This window comes from Chinchilla lanigera, unplaced genomic scaffold (assembly GCF_000276665.1).
Source record: "Chinchilla lanigera isolate Chin_1 unplaced genomic scaffold, ChiLan1.0 scaffold00009, whole genome shotgun sequence".
Taxonomy (NCBI): domain Eukaryota; kingdom Metazoa; phylum Chordata; class Mammalia; order Rodentia; family Chinchillidae; genus Chinchilla; species Chinchilla lanigera.
In genome coordinates, this window is record NW_004955410.1 from 36,749,518 (window position 1) to 36,763,328 (window position 13,811).

General features: G+C 42.6%; 1 protein-coding gene across 1 annotated transcript in view; it reads left to right on the forward strand.

The window, feature by feature from the left end:
• The window catches only part of LOC106147761, a 192,388-nt gene extending 179,188 nt beyond the window's left edge, over window positions 1-13,200 (forward strand). Inside the window, exons 5-7 of the mRNA XM_013510500.1 lie at window positions 1,427-1,506; window positions 12,764-12,871; window positions 12,953-13,200. Of these exons, the coding sequence (XP_013365954.1) occupies window positions 1,427-1,506; window positions 12,764-12,871; window positions 12,953-13,179 (415 nt within the window). The 3' untranslated portion in view covers window positions 13,180-13,200. The remainder of the gene's footprint in view (window positions 1-1,426; window positions 1,507-12,763; window positions 12,872-12,952) is intronic.
• Window positions 13,201-13,811: the final 611 nt, after the last annotated feature.

Sequence of the window (13,811 nt, forward strand, 5' to 3'; positions counted from 1 at the left end):
TGGCATTCCTCACAAGCTGACAGAAACCTCATTGCTGTTGAAAAATGAAAGCTCCTCTCCCATGTTTGGTCCCTGTCCTGATTTTTCTGATCAGATGGTTTTGGGAACCTGCTGTTATTTTACAGTAGTGCGTTGATACTCCCGAGTTCCATGGGCCTTAATACCTCCACATTGGTTTGCATCTTCCATTGACCCTGATGTGTACTCTTTGCCTGAGTATTTTATAAGATTTACTTTTCCTGTTGTGAGACAGTAGTACATAAAAGTATAGCTTTCCCTCCTCATTTTGTTTTTCAATTTGACAATATCCTGATGGATTTTAACCCAAGTCCTCAAGAACCTCTCCAGCGTACTACGTTCCTGTTTGGATACCATCTTGATTGCTTGAGTTTTCTGGACACCAATGTGTTCAGTAGTGTTTGCTTTAAAGGTTACACCTGTCAACTACAGCCCATTCTTTTCAACTACAGTCCATTCCAACCCACATTCCTGGACCCTGTCATCCCCACCAGCTGGCAGTGGGCATGCTCTGTGACCCCAGCGGCGTTTTAATCATTAACTTAGCAGTTGCAATAGGTGGTAACTTGATAGGACTGAGATTTCTCCATCAGACTGCTGCTGAGTCACTCAGCTTCTTGTTGGGTAAAACAGGCATTTTCTGAGCTTTAAGACCTTCGGAAGGTGCTCTCTGTGGAGCTACTGTGCAGGCACTCCCAGTTGCTATGGCAGCTTACGTCATAAGGATGACCAAAGTGTTGACTTGAACGATCTGCTTTGAGAAAGACCTCGACACATTGGCTTCCTCTCTTGTGATGTGGTGAAAGATGTGTTCCAGCTTTAAAGTTAGACTGCGTAGGAGACAGTGTAATGTGGTTTCAATTCCAAATTGCCTTCTGCCTGGTTCCGACACGGTTGAGGAAGATGGTACTTGCAGGAGGGAGCTACCCTGTGCAGGCCTTCTGCAGTCCATACTGCTAAAACAGGAAGCTGCAAAGTCAGTTTTGAAAATAGAAACCTCCTCTTATCATCTGTGTAGGCTGCTTTCATGTGTTTCTGCTGTGATTGGATCTATAGGTTTTATACCAGGCTTTTATTTCCTAAGACATCTTGCCACGCAAACCTTGCCAGTCTGCTAATCTCATGGCCTCGTGTGTCGGCAGGCAGTTTCCTTAGCAACAGCTGTACCTTGTGTCATCTCTGGTACAGAGTGAACACAGGCTCAAGGAGGCAAATGTCGCCCACTGTACAGGAACTTTCCCAGCTTAAGTCTTAGGCAGGAAGAAGAAGGTGCTAGAATTTGTCTTTTTAAAAAGTGCATTGGTTGATGCTGGTGGAAAATAATATGCTGAAGAACAAACACTGCCTTCCACTTCTGCTGTTGCTCTGGGAGAAGTCCCAGGGGCTCATGCTATCATTTAAATTCCAGGTGCTGCTTTTCTGAACAATGCCTCCAGAGGATTTCTGCACCTGGAAAATCCCTGCCAACAGATTGCCTTTACACCCTATGTAAGTAGAGGCTTGCGCTCACAAGCCACCCTCAAAGTTTTGCTGTGTTTTGTTCCTGGATGATACCCCAGTACAGTTTTAAAAATGATCATCTGTGTTTAATCTCTACTCCTCTTAAACTTCCAGCTTTCCAGTTTACCACCAGGAAAAGTCTACAATATGAACTCTTACTTAAAAGCAATAGTAAAGGTCCCACATGCAGGTCTTAGAATGGGGAGAGAAACAGTAGAAAGTGTAAAAGGTCCTCATTTCAGCAAGTATAGATAGAGGTGGCATTCACATACTCGGAGGCATCTCTTCAGATGCTACTTTTGGTCAGACACCTCAGCAGTCCGCTACCCTGGCTTGTATCGGTGTAGATCAGAAACACCTTTCCATTTCCAGCAGTGGCAGATCTTTTAGCCACATCTCCCTTTACCATGTTCAGAAAGGAAAAAGCAATGCTACCATGTACTGAATTCATGCTATTGTTTTATTTACCTGACTTAATCTTTATAGCAACCTTTACTATAATCTTCACTTTACAGATGAGGAGACTGAAGCACAAGAGGTAACATTTACCCAGGGTTGTTTGGGGAGCTCTGGCTCCAGAAGTCTGCTTCACCTCTCTCACCAGAAATCTGCCTCTTAGAAACAGGAAACTTAGGATAAACTGCCAGGCTAGGTCATGCAGACAGTACCTGAGCATTTTGCATGATCTGTGCAAACACTCACAATGCTCTTTTGACTTTACCTCCTTTAAGGTTGGTGGAGAAACATGGTTTTAGGGAAGATGGAATTTGGTTGAGATCACAGTGCAATAAGAGGTGTAGGTGAGTATTGAGGGCTTCTGGCCATTCACTGTGAGCCAGATCTCCCTGATTTCTGTTTTCTCCTCCTCTTGGCGTCCGTTTGGGTTGTGCTCCTGCTAATCAGCACCAATACCAGTGTTAGTGATTTGCTCAGGTGCTCATTGGTGAAACCTTGACTCTCGGTGCAGACTGTGGCCATGTGAAGATGAGCTGTTTTTATAAGGCACCTGCAGCAGAGAGTGGTGGCTGTGAGCCTGGAGTCAGTCAGGATCGGGCACAGCAGGGTGTGTCTTGCTGCAGTCTTGCCACTTATGAGCTGTGAGTCCAGGAGCAAAGCATGTGCCCTCTCCCCCTCGTCTCTTGTCTGGACACACCAGCCTTGTTAGGTAGTTGTGAATGTTGAGAAAATGTACTCAAAGCACATAGCATAGTATTTTTTCCACAGAACGTGGATTCCAAAGATGAAAGATATATATTTTTTTTGGAGTGCCTTTCCCATCCACTTTTCACTCACTTTGGCCTTCACCCTGAGAATGCACTCCAGAATTTTGACCTAGCCAATAAAACCCTAAACACTTGTGCAGTGCTTTAAAAATCACTGTTTCATAGATTGCACTGTACACAACCCTGCCAGTCACTGCAGTATAGGACTTTGGACCTCCATTCTCAGCATCAGGACACAAAGGATCAAAGAAGTTAAGTGATTACCCCAGGATCACACAGCGAGGAAGCAGCACAGCCCGACTCAAATGAGGACTGTCGTGTCCCAATGTCCCTTGCATTTTGAAGCTGTGTTTTTAAAAAGGTGTCAGAGGTACACACTGCTCTCTGTGAAATCCCAGGCCCTGAGGACGGTAACCTTAATTCGGTTTGCTCCCACAAGAATGGGCAGGCCTTTCAGTCAAGGGAGAGTCCAATGTTGGGCTTTGCCACACAGGAGTCCTGCTGCAGGTTATTGACTCACATCCCAACTTCAGCCCCACTCTCAGATCTGGAAGAAAAAGTACTAAGAAGGGCAGCTGGCTGGAAAATAGGCAGCACAGACTGAGTTTTGAAATGGAGACGGAGTCTCGTGGCTTGGGGGCCTAGAGAATAAAGGAGGATTCTGTTCTTGGAAGATGATGAGTGCTGCGGATGGAGAGTCTGCAATTTTAAGTGTGTGGTCTATGTAAGAAAGAGCTGTTCCGGCTTTCAAATGTTGCAATACCTTAAAGTTGTTGCTGGTTAAAAATAGGAACATCCTGCATTACAGAAATTCAGTCTTACTGTGCCTGGCCTGCAAGTTGATGGTTGGCAATTAGCGGACAGGGAGGAATGGGAAATGGCCAGTACTTACTGCATCCAGCGTCCCTTCCCAGCAGGGCTGCCCCTTCAGTGATGGGACTCAGCAAGCAGTTCCACTTCTCTGCCGTCACTCTGTTCTCCTGCGTGTCCTGGAAAGAGAATGGATGAGTTTCTATTAATTTATCAATCTATCAATTGGTTTTTCCATTTCCCTTCTAGAGAACAACACAGATTTTTCTTAAACTTGGTAGCCAGTCCCCCTCTGCAGACCTGTTTGTAGGAAACAGGGCCCCAAACTAAATATGTCTCTCAGTGTGTTTAAGTAACTTTAAAGCCACTTAACTCAACATCCCAGGTCATCCCCAAGGACTTAAAACGTGTGGAAAAGCATACTGAGTGATGTTTGTATTAATGCCTGGCTGAAAATGCCTTGTCAAACTGGACTAATACGAAGAGCTGTAGATACAAAAGAAGAAAGTTGGTGTTATTCTGCTGAATTTTAAGGGGCATACAAGGCTCGTTGAAATATGTGGCTGGTGTTTAAATTATTAATGCAATACAGTAGAAGATACATTAATCCTCTTCAGAATTTGTCCCCTCACTTTCAACACACTTATCCCATCGTTCTTGCCACGTTAAAACACTGCCCTGTTAGGAGCCTGCCTTGCTGCACGTGGCAGCAGCGTTCACCATATTTTTCTTCATACCTCAAAAACGTACGACAGAGACCTCCAGAACTGCATCGGAAAGTGGTAAAAATGATGTGTGTTAAAAACTGAGGAGCAGTACTTTGAGGAGGGTCCATAGCAATATGTCCTTTAATGTCTTTCTAAAAAACTTTAACATTAACCATATTCTTCAGTCACACATCATACTTAGAGTTAAGTTAGAAAATTTGTGTTTTCCCCTGTGAAGCAATTAAATTTAGCAAGACCCTGTCTCAAAATTAAGGGCTTGGCGGGGGGTGCTGGGGGTTTAGTTCAGCGGCACAGCACCTGCCTGGCAAGCACAAAGTCATGAGTTCGATTCCCGGTACCGGAAAAAAAAAAATTAAAAGGCTGAGGGTGTTGCTCAGTAAGAAAGCTCTAGGTTCAACCCCCAGTACCACTATAGCAGCAACAACAATAATAGAAGTTGTAGTTAGATGCCTCTGAAAGTTCTGTTCTGGAAAAAAAAAAAAAAACCACTGGGATTTCATTGTCATCAGTGTCCTATTTTGCCTCTGATCCAGTCCACTGTCTTCTTTGGCTCTCAGAATCATAGTAATCCTTCGACTCAAAGAAAATTACCTCAAAGTAAAAGTTTAGGATTTAGAAAAGTGTTTCCTTCAGCTTCTACCAAGGCACCTGCTGGGTTTGTGCTGTTTGTATGTCCACTCCAAGGCTCTTCAGCGTCGCTGTGCAGTTATCCCACGCCTCCCTGGCTCTCTGACTCCAGGGTGAGCTCTGGTTCTCCTCCTGTGCCTCTTTACTCCAGTAACGCATCGTCCTTGACTTCCCACCTGAAGGGTGGGGTGTACCAAACCTTTGAGCAGTTCAGCAACAGAGTTGCAGGTGTCCCTGCCCCTACCCCAACCCAGAGAGAGTGATGCTGGTGTGTGAATGGTTAACATTTGCTAAAGCTCTGCTTAGACTGCTCAATGAATAGCACGTAGCCAGGTTGTAGTCTTTTCTTTCTAGGTTGTATTGAGTTTATAATAAGAGCTTCGGAAGAGAAAACAGATCATAAAGCTTCTTCAGGAAGCTGGTTTCATATGGTGGTTTAGATTTAAATAGTGATTGTCTAGCACCATTTGAAATCAGTGTTCTTGGGGGAGACCACCTGCACTGCCAACAGTGAGAAAATGAAAGAAGAATTGGAAAGCAAATTTAAGACAGCCAGGAGAAGCTGCCTCGTGATGTAGCTGACCTGCTCTTTGTATTATATATAACAAGTGAATTATGTGGAGTGCTTCCTTTTTAGAACTGTATACAGTACTTGTTTGTCTAATAAACCTTCTATAGCACTTACCTATAATGTAGACTTCGTCGTGCCTACATTACAGGGACAAATGTATGACGAACTTGCTCAGCTTTGGACCTTTCTGATCCTCACGACTTCCTGTGACCCCTTAGAGGATGACTGATTTCTTTTGGTGTTCAGAGTCAATATAATTTTCTAGCACCATCTGAAATCGGTTATAATGATTGGGGAAGAGCATCATGCAGCCAACTGATGAAAGAAAATACATATTAATGATCTTTGTGCCATCAGTAAGAACTAAGAAAACAAATACAAAGCAGAAACCCTATGGTGGTTTTTCTTCTTCTCATGTTTCAGTTGAGTTTCACTGCCCTGAATTACATGTGTTGTAATAAAAACAGTGATTAACCATTAGTATATTTCTGTGGTTATATTTTAGACAAACGGCATAGAATTTATGGAGATTTTTGTTCTGGGGACAGATATCTAAGGAAAAAAACAGGCAAAACTGATGACTACCAGAGATGATTTGAAAGGAGCAGTGAGGGAGGAGGCTGTGTTTACTTGGAGAAACTCACTGTCAGCTCAGCTGGGAGGAGTATCCTTGCCCAGCTTGCCACAGAGCCCTCTCCGGTTAGATACCCAGACGTAAGTGGACCGGAAGTGAAATTTAACAAAACATGAAAGGACAAATAGTAAAGAAAACTGGGTTGCAGAGTCTAGGATAGAACTGAGTTGCTAGGTTTCAGTTCAGTTCAGAATGCAATGTCAAGAAAGCAGGAGTTGGTACTTGAACTATCATCCTAAATTTCCCCGTCTTATTAGAGATGAAGTCCTTAGATGCTGTATTATGGCTCATGTCTAGATGTCCCCCCAAAGCCTTTATGCTGTCATAAGTGGATCTTACTGGTGGAGGTGGCTGGATCCAGAGTGTGTGATGCTGGGATTAAGGATGTGATGTTGGGATTGATTCTTGGTTTGATGCTAGGATTAAGGGTGCCACACCTTGGATGTGAATACTACCTGCCACGTGCCCCAAGGGTATCCTGGATAGACTATAAGGGACAGAAAGAGGGCTGCTGTTGTCCCTACTGTCACTTGCTGCTTCCCTACTTGTTGTATTGCTGTCTTCTCCTTTGCTTGTTCTGCCTGCCATGAAGAGTTCTCCTATTCAGTGTCCCTCTGCCATACCACCCTGCTTTGGAGCCAGCTTGACTATGAACTGAAACTTCAAACTGTGAGCTACAATAAAACTTTCTTCCTTTAGTTTGAGTGTTGTGTATTTTGTCTCAGTAATGAGAAAAGTAACTAAGACAGATGGGAAATAATGCTGAGTTCTCTAGGTCTACAAGGAAAAGCAGACTGTAAGAATGAACTGACCTGGCTACTCTGCCTCCCAGCTTGCCAATGCTGCTCTGCCAGAGGTGCTGATGTAGCTGACAGTTCTGCCTGTTGTCTCCATATTGCATCTGGAGAACGGAAGGGACACCTATTGGGATTCAGGCCTTGTGCTGTTCTCTCTGATTCAACAATCCAGGATAATGTCTGCACACCTAGCAGAGCTTTTCTACCCTTTTCATCCCTGCTTCCTGCCTTCCCACCATTCAGCTGAAAATGTCTCTGCGAAAGCTCTCTTTACCTCAGTGCTAAAATGTGGAATTCATAGCCCAAATGTCCTAGCTATTATGCAAATTAAGTGAGAATTAGGATCTTTGCACCATTCTTTTTCTGTCCTAAGGTGGTTATTTCCTTAAGATTCTGTCTTTTGCTTTCTTACCTATTATTTCCTGAGTAGCCTTCTTTATTCCCCTAGTTCCAAATACATCACCTGTGTGCTGCTTACCCTCAGACCAGAGCACTCCCCTCAGGCATTTTCCAGAACTTTCGATTTCTATATATTCATTGGCTCTTAGAAAGTCTAACCTACTTTTCCGCAGCTGTCTCATTTTAATATGTCCTGCCCTTGACCTTCTCCCCAAAGTCAGTTGCTCCAGCCACACCCCAAAAGAAGCTACAGGCTTTGAATGGCTCCTCCTTTCCCACATCCACACTCAGTAAATCTTTTCAACCTTCTTTCAGAAAACTCAAATCCACCTCTTCTGTGCTACCTCTTTAGCCTCCTGCATGACTTCCAGGCTCCACCCCTCACCGTTACTCCAGCTTTTGAATCGCTACCAGTATCTTTGTAAAATAACACTCATGGCCTTGTTCCTCCAGTGACCTCTGTGTGGACCAAGTGGGGGAGGGGTGGTGGTGCTGCAGACTCCCACCCTGCCTACACCGCCACCCTTGTTGAGCCACACATGCTCTCTTAGCACCTGTGTTAGCGTTTACCCGGTGGCTGGCTGCTCAGAACACCCCGGGTCCCTGCCATTCCAAGCCTGTGTGCACGCTGCATGGCTTCCTTGCTCCTGCCCAGGAGCTCCGGTCACTCTCCACCCCTTGGCTGCAGCATGTGCTGAGTGTCAAGGCTGATGCTGGTGGTGGCTTTCTTCCCTGAGCTCTTTGCCAGCCTGATAGACTTCGCACATTGCACCCTTGATTACTTGTCTGCTCCCAGTCTTCTCTGCCAGGCTGCCAGATTTGTGCCTTTAGGAGAGGTACAGACTCAGTGCCAGAATTTCCTAACAAATTTATCATTACAGCAGCTACCATAATAGTTCTAAACACTTTACAGTACTAAACTCTTGTGTTTAAAATGTCCCCTAATTGCTTAAATATTTAGCTGCAATATTTCCTAGCATTTCTAAATGGTACTTAAAGAACAATCCATAAAAGATAAAATTATCCAGAAAGCATGAGTGCTGTTACATGCACAGAAAGGAAGGACGTCCTACTTGTTACATACATCCTTCTGGCTGAATTTTAAGTAGGCGGTGTAAATGAGAAAATCAGATGAGTTACGAGCCACAGAGCTTTGGACAGGTCTGAAAAAGTCGTTAAGTGAGACAGGGTTTTAAAAACTTCTTGGTGACCTAACAAAATTCCAAAACAAACCATAAAAAATAAAACACAAAACAACAGAATTTGAACTCTGAAGCCAACACACACATGTGACTGTGACTCTGAGTTTGGGTGGCCAAGGTTTGTTTCTTGGTTGCCTCTGAAGGGTCAAGTTTACCTAACTTTCAACAATTAAATAACAAAGAAAATAGACAACATTTCTTACTGCAGAAGGAGAGAGTTAAAAAAAAAAAAACATAAAAAAAATTTTTAAGGGCTGGGGATATAGCTCAGTGGCACAAGCGCCTGCCTGGCGAGCGTGAAGTTGTAGGTTGTGAGTTTGAGTCCCAATACCAAAAAAAAAAAGGGAAAAAAAACTATAAAAAAAGGAGAGAGTTCGAAAGGAAGAAGTGAATTTTAATTGGAAAAAAGCAAAACACAGTGTAAACTCATTCACAAGAAACTCAGAACCTTGAATTCAACTTTTCTGCTCTTGTCTATTTTGAAATGGAAGATGACAGAAAAGCAAGCTGCTATGTTTACTGAAGCACTGTGTACATAAAAAAATTCTGTGTTTATAATTCTAGGTTAGTGCACAGTTCATTTCTGCCTGTTGTGCCCAAAATACAATTTTAGTATTCAGAATGATGACATACCCTCAGCTACTGTAGAAATTATAAACCATCAGAACCCTAAATTTTATTCACCATCCTGTGTTTAATAAAGCAGAACATAACATCTTTCTGAGACTTGTGGCTGACTCAAATTATTTAATAAAATAGAATCATCTATATACTCCATACAGAATCCATTATACATCATTCTTTACAGTTTTATTATTGAGGTGGAATTCAGATGGCATGAAGTTTACCACTTGAAATTAAAGTGTGTCATTCAGTGGCTTTTAGGCCATTCACAGTGTTGTACAGTCATTACCACTGCCTAATTCCAGAACATTTTCATCACCCCCAAAAGAAGCCCTATATTCATTAAATAAGTACTCTTTATTCCCTCTTTCCTAGCAGCTGGTAAAATCTGCTTTCTATAGTTTGTTGTTTTCTGGATATTTTGTGAAAACGTGCTCATACAACATGCAGCCCTTATGTCTGGCTTTGCTTACTTAGTCCTGCATTGGAGCAGGTATCAGCAGTTTGTTCCTTTTTACGGCTGAATAATAGTCCATTGTGTGGACATACCACATTTTGTTTATCTCCTGTCTTGGTTGCTTTTCTCTCGTTGCTGAGACAAAATACCTGACACCCAAAATTAAGGAAGGAAAGGTTTATTTAGCTCACAGTTTGTGGAGGTTTCAGTCCATACTCAGCTGGCTACAAGGCAGACTGGCACATGGCAGAGGGCTATAGCTCATGGCGGCAGAGCACAGCAAAAGCAACAAGCACAAAAGGGAGGAATGGCCGCAAGCAGCCTCTTCCTCTCTCCCTTACATATGCAAACTATCTGCCCCAGGGCGGGTGTACCTCTCACACCCATAATCAATCAAACTCTAAAAGCCTGCCCCATGGCTGCATGAGGCTTTGGGGGGACACCCAGACACAAACCATAACATCTACGCATCAGTTTGATTCACATTTGAATTGTCTTGTTCTTTAAATTTAAACTTTTATTTCCATCGATGTGAAGTTTGTGTGTAGATTACCAAATTGGAGGCCACTGAGCCCTGGAATAACTAACAGTCTCTGCTCTCTGGCTTTTAGCTGCCACTTCTAACACATCTGTCTGGCCCTTCTAATTATCTCCATTTTAAAATGCTGGTATAGCTGTTCCTTCATTTTGACTTTTTGGTTTTACTTTTCTGCTATAGGAGGTGAAAATTTAACTTTACCCATAAAGACACTACTTTGTTAATCTTCACAATTTGGTTATATGTAGGAAACCAAGCCTGCTCTGAATGCCTGTAAGTTTGTCCCAGTCAGAGGGCGAAGGAGGATGAAAAACAGAGGCACAGAATTGGTTTAAAAAGAGGGGCCAGGAAGCTAGTTCATCTCACTTTTTTATAAAGAGCCCCGAGCCTTTGGCTCACCTCACTTTTGTTTCCTCAGATACAGAACAAGCAATTAGGGTAGAAGAAGGTTCATCTGCCTCCTATTATCTATGGTAATAGGTAAACCAGATCTGAGCGGTGTTGATGCCTCAAACGTGCCAGCATGCCTGCGCGTGTGCCGAAGGAGCACAGCTTGCTGGTTCTCTCCTTTGCTTTCAGAGGAGGTCAATTATTAGGTCTCCGTCCTCACTATCTGGTCTCCTACAGTTATAGCAGCTTTTGATTAAGAATCGGTACTGATAATTCTCTAGATGCTCTTGACAAATATGGCCATGTAATTTTACATTTTCTTTTTAAACTTTTTTAAAATTCTGAAATGAATAACTTACCACTTTAAAAATGAATTTCTCACATACTTTATAATTCACTGCCAATCCTGACTGCAGAGCTGTAGTGTTCTGGTCAGCACATTTGGACCCAGTCTGCAGCGCTTGGCTACATTCTGTTTCCTCCTAAATGGGTGGCACTCTCTGTTGGTCCAAGCCGTTGACCTAAGCTGTGACGTCACTACCATCCCAGAAATTCCCTTTCTTTCTCCTAGGTTGGACCTAGTTCCAGACCTTAGGATCATTCTTGCTTTAATCCTCACTCCCTCTCTACTTTCTGTGGGTGTATGTGTATGGATGTGTATATGTTCACGTGCGTACACACACACAGATGTGTATAGGTTTGCATGCGCACACACACACATATCCATCATTAGTTTCCTGAGAAAGGGTGACTATGGGTAATTTTTGTATTTTTTTTCATTTAACTCAGATTTTAGTGATAATTTCACGGGTTATGAAGTCTTGATTAGAAGAATACTCTGCTAAGACTTGCTTTCCAACGTCCAATATTGTTGAGAAGTCTAATATAATGCTAATTTTTTCCTAGAACTTTTTAAAAGATTCTGTTTACCTATTATGTTCTTACAATTCATTAGGTATGTGCCGTGATAGAAGTATTTTCCATTTCTTTGGCCAGGTGTTTGATGCCCTTTTCATCTGGAAAATGTGTCTTTCAACTCTAAAAAATTTACCTGCTACTAATTTTGTTTTTACTATTCTTTCTAATACCATTGTTTTTCCTGTGTTGGACCTCTTCGGTTAGCTGTGATTCCCCTTTCCCGCTTCCAGTTTTCCATCATTTTTGCCTTGTTCTACTTTCTGTGAAATTCTCCCTTTTGCTTCCAAAACTTCATACTGAATTGTTATTTTTGTTAATGTATTTGTGAATAGTTGAGAGGCCTTGCCTTTATTTAAAGCACTTTTTCCTGTTTTCAGGATTCACAAATGTTTCTGAGGATGTTAATTTTACCTTTTTAAACCTTTCTACCTTGTCTTTGATTCTTCCAGGTTGTTTCTTCCTTTTTGGCTTTGTATTTCATGTCCCAGGTTCTCATTTGTATTAACACATTCACGACGAGGCCATGATTCACAAGTCTCCCTGCCAGGCAGCTTTTTATGAATTTTATTAGTAAAAAGACCGGTAAAAATGATTAGATCTACTGTACCTTGGATGGGACAGTCATGCGTGTAGCAACGGTGGTTCAAGCCGGCGGGAACCTGTTGAAGTCGTAGCTAATACTGGAACGCTCTGTACATTCGCAGCACTTAGCACCTGGCCAGCCTGCTCGAAGGGTGTGCAGTGCGCCGAGTCATGGTTCCCTCTCTCACACACAAGATGTCCACATCCTAACCCTCAGAACTTGTGAAGTGTTACGTCTTTCGTTATCTTTCAAGATTTTAAACACATCAGATTTTTTTTTTTTGGTTTTTCTCTGGTACTGGGAACCGAACTCACGACCTTGCGCTTGCCAGGCAGGCGCTTTTACCGCTCAGCTAAATCCCCAGCCCCCACACATCAGATTTTGAACAACTTGATTATAGTAGCTTTGTTCTAAATTGCTTCATGTTTCTGGTGCTTTGGAGTCATTAAGTTTCTTGGACCTGGAAGTGGATCATTTTCTTTAAATGCAGAATATTTCTGGTCATCATTTTTCCTTTTTTAGCTATACCTGCTCTCTCCTCTGAGGACAAACGCTGCGCTTATATGTCAGGCTTTGGTCTTTTACACATGCTCACAGCTCATCGGTATTTTCTATTTTTCTCTCTTATAAAATTATCTTTTCTGAGTACTAACTCTGTTCAAGAAAACCCACTAACATATGGATGGTCCAAAGTCAAATTGCTAGTAGGATTGATTTCTTCTGAGATGTCTCCCTATCCTGCAGCTGCACAGACCTCCAGAATGGAAGAATTGGAGCATGGAGACGGACCACAGCACCAGGAACCTCCTAAGACGCAGGCAGAAGTGATACCTTCTATGGACTTTAGACATGGTAAGGTTGGGTGCTTTGAGGTGGGGAGGTCATCCTGGATTATCCACATAGGCCCACTCTAATCCCGTGAGTCTTTGCAAGGAGAGAACCTTTTCTGGCTGTGGTCAGAGGGAGTTGTGCCTGTGGAGGAAGGTCAGAGAGATGTGCCATCACTGCTACTGAAGAGCAGGGGAGAAGAGTTCAGCTCCCTCTGGAAGCTGGGAAAGGCAGGACAGCGCCTCCAGAAAGGGACTCAGCCTTTCCGATGCCTTGAGTTTTCCCCAGTGAACCTGTTTGGACTTGTGACCTTCAGAATTCTAAAACAATAAATTTGTGTTTTTTTAATTTAATATGGTCTCATTTGTTCATTCTTGGTACTATTTTTTGTGCCATTGGGATTCCGTGCAGGAAGTCTTTACTTAATGCCTGTGCCTTCAAGTGTTTTACCTCTTTTCTCTTCCAGCAGATTGTTTGTTAGCATTTAGATCATTGATCCATTTTGATTTTAGTTAGTACATGGTGAGAGATAAGGATCTAGAGTATATGGGTCTAGATTCAGTCTTCTGCATATGGATAGCCAGTTTTCCCAGCACCATTTACTACAAAATGGGAAAAAAATTGCTAGCTACAATTCACACAGAGGACTAATATCTACAATACCTAAACAGCTCAAAAATCAAATTCTCTCAAATAAAAGACCCAATCAAAAAATAGGCAGCTAAAATGAACAGACATTTCTCAGAGGAAATACAAATGGCCAGTGAATACATGAAAAACAGCCATTAAAGAAATGCAAATTAAAACAACACTGCAATTCCAGCTTTCTCCAGAAAGAATGGCCGTCATCAAGAGATCAAATAATAACAAGTGCTGGTGCGGCTGTGGGGGAAAGGAATCCTTCTGAATTGTTGTTGGGAATGTAAACTAGTACAACCATTATGGAAATTAGTATGGGGATTCC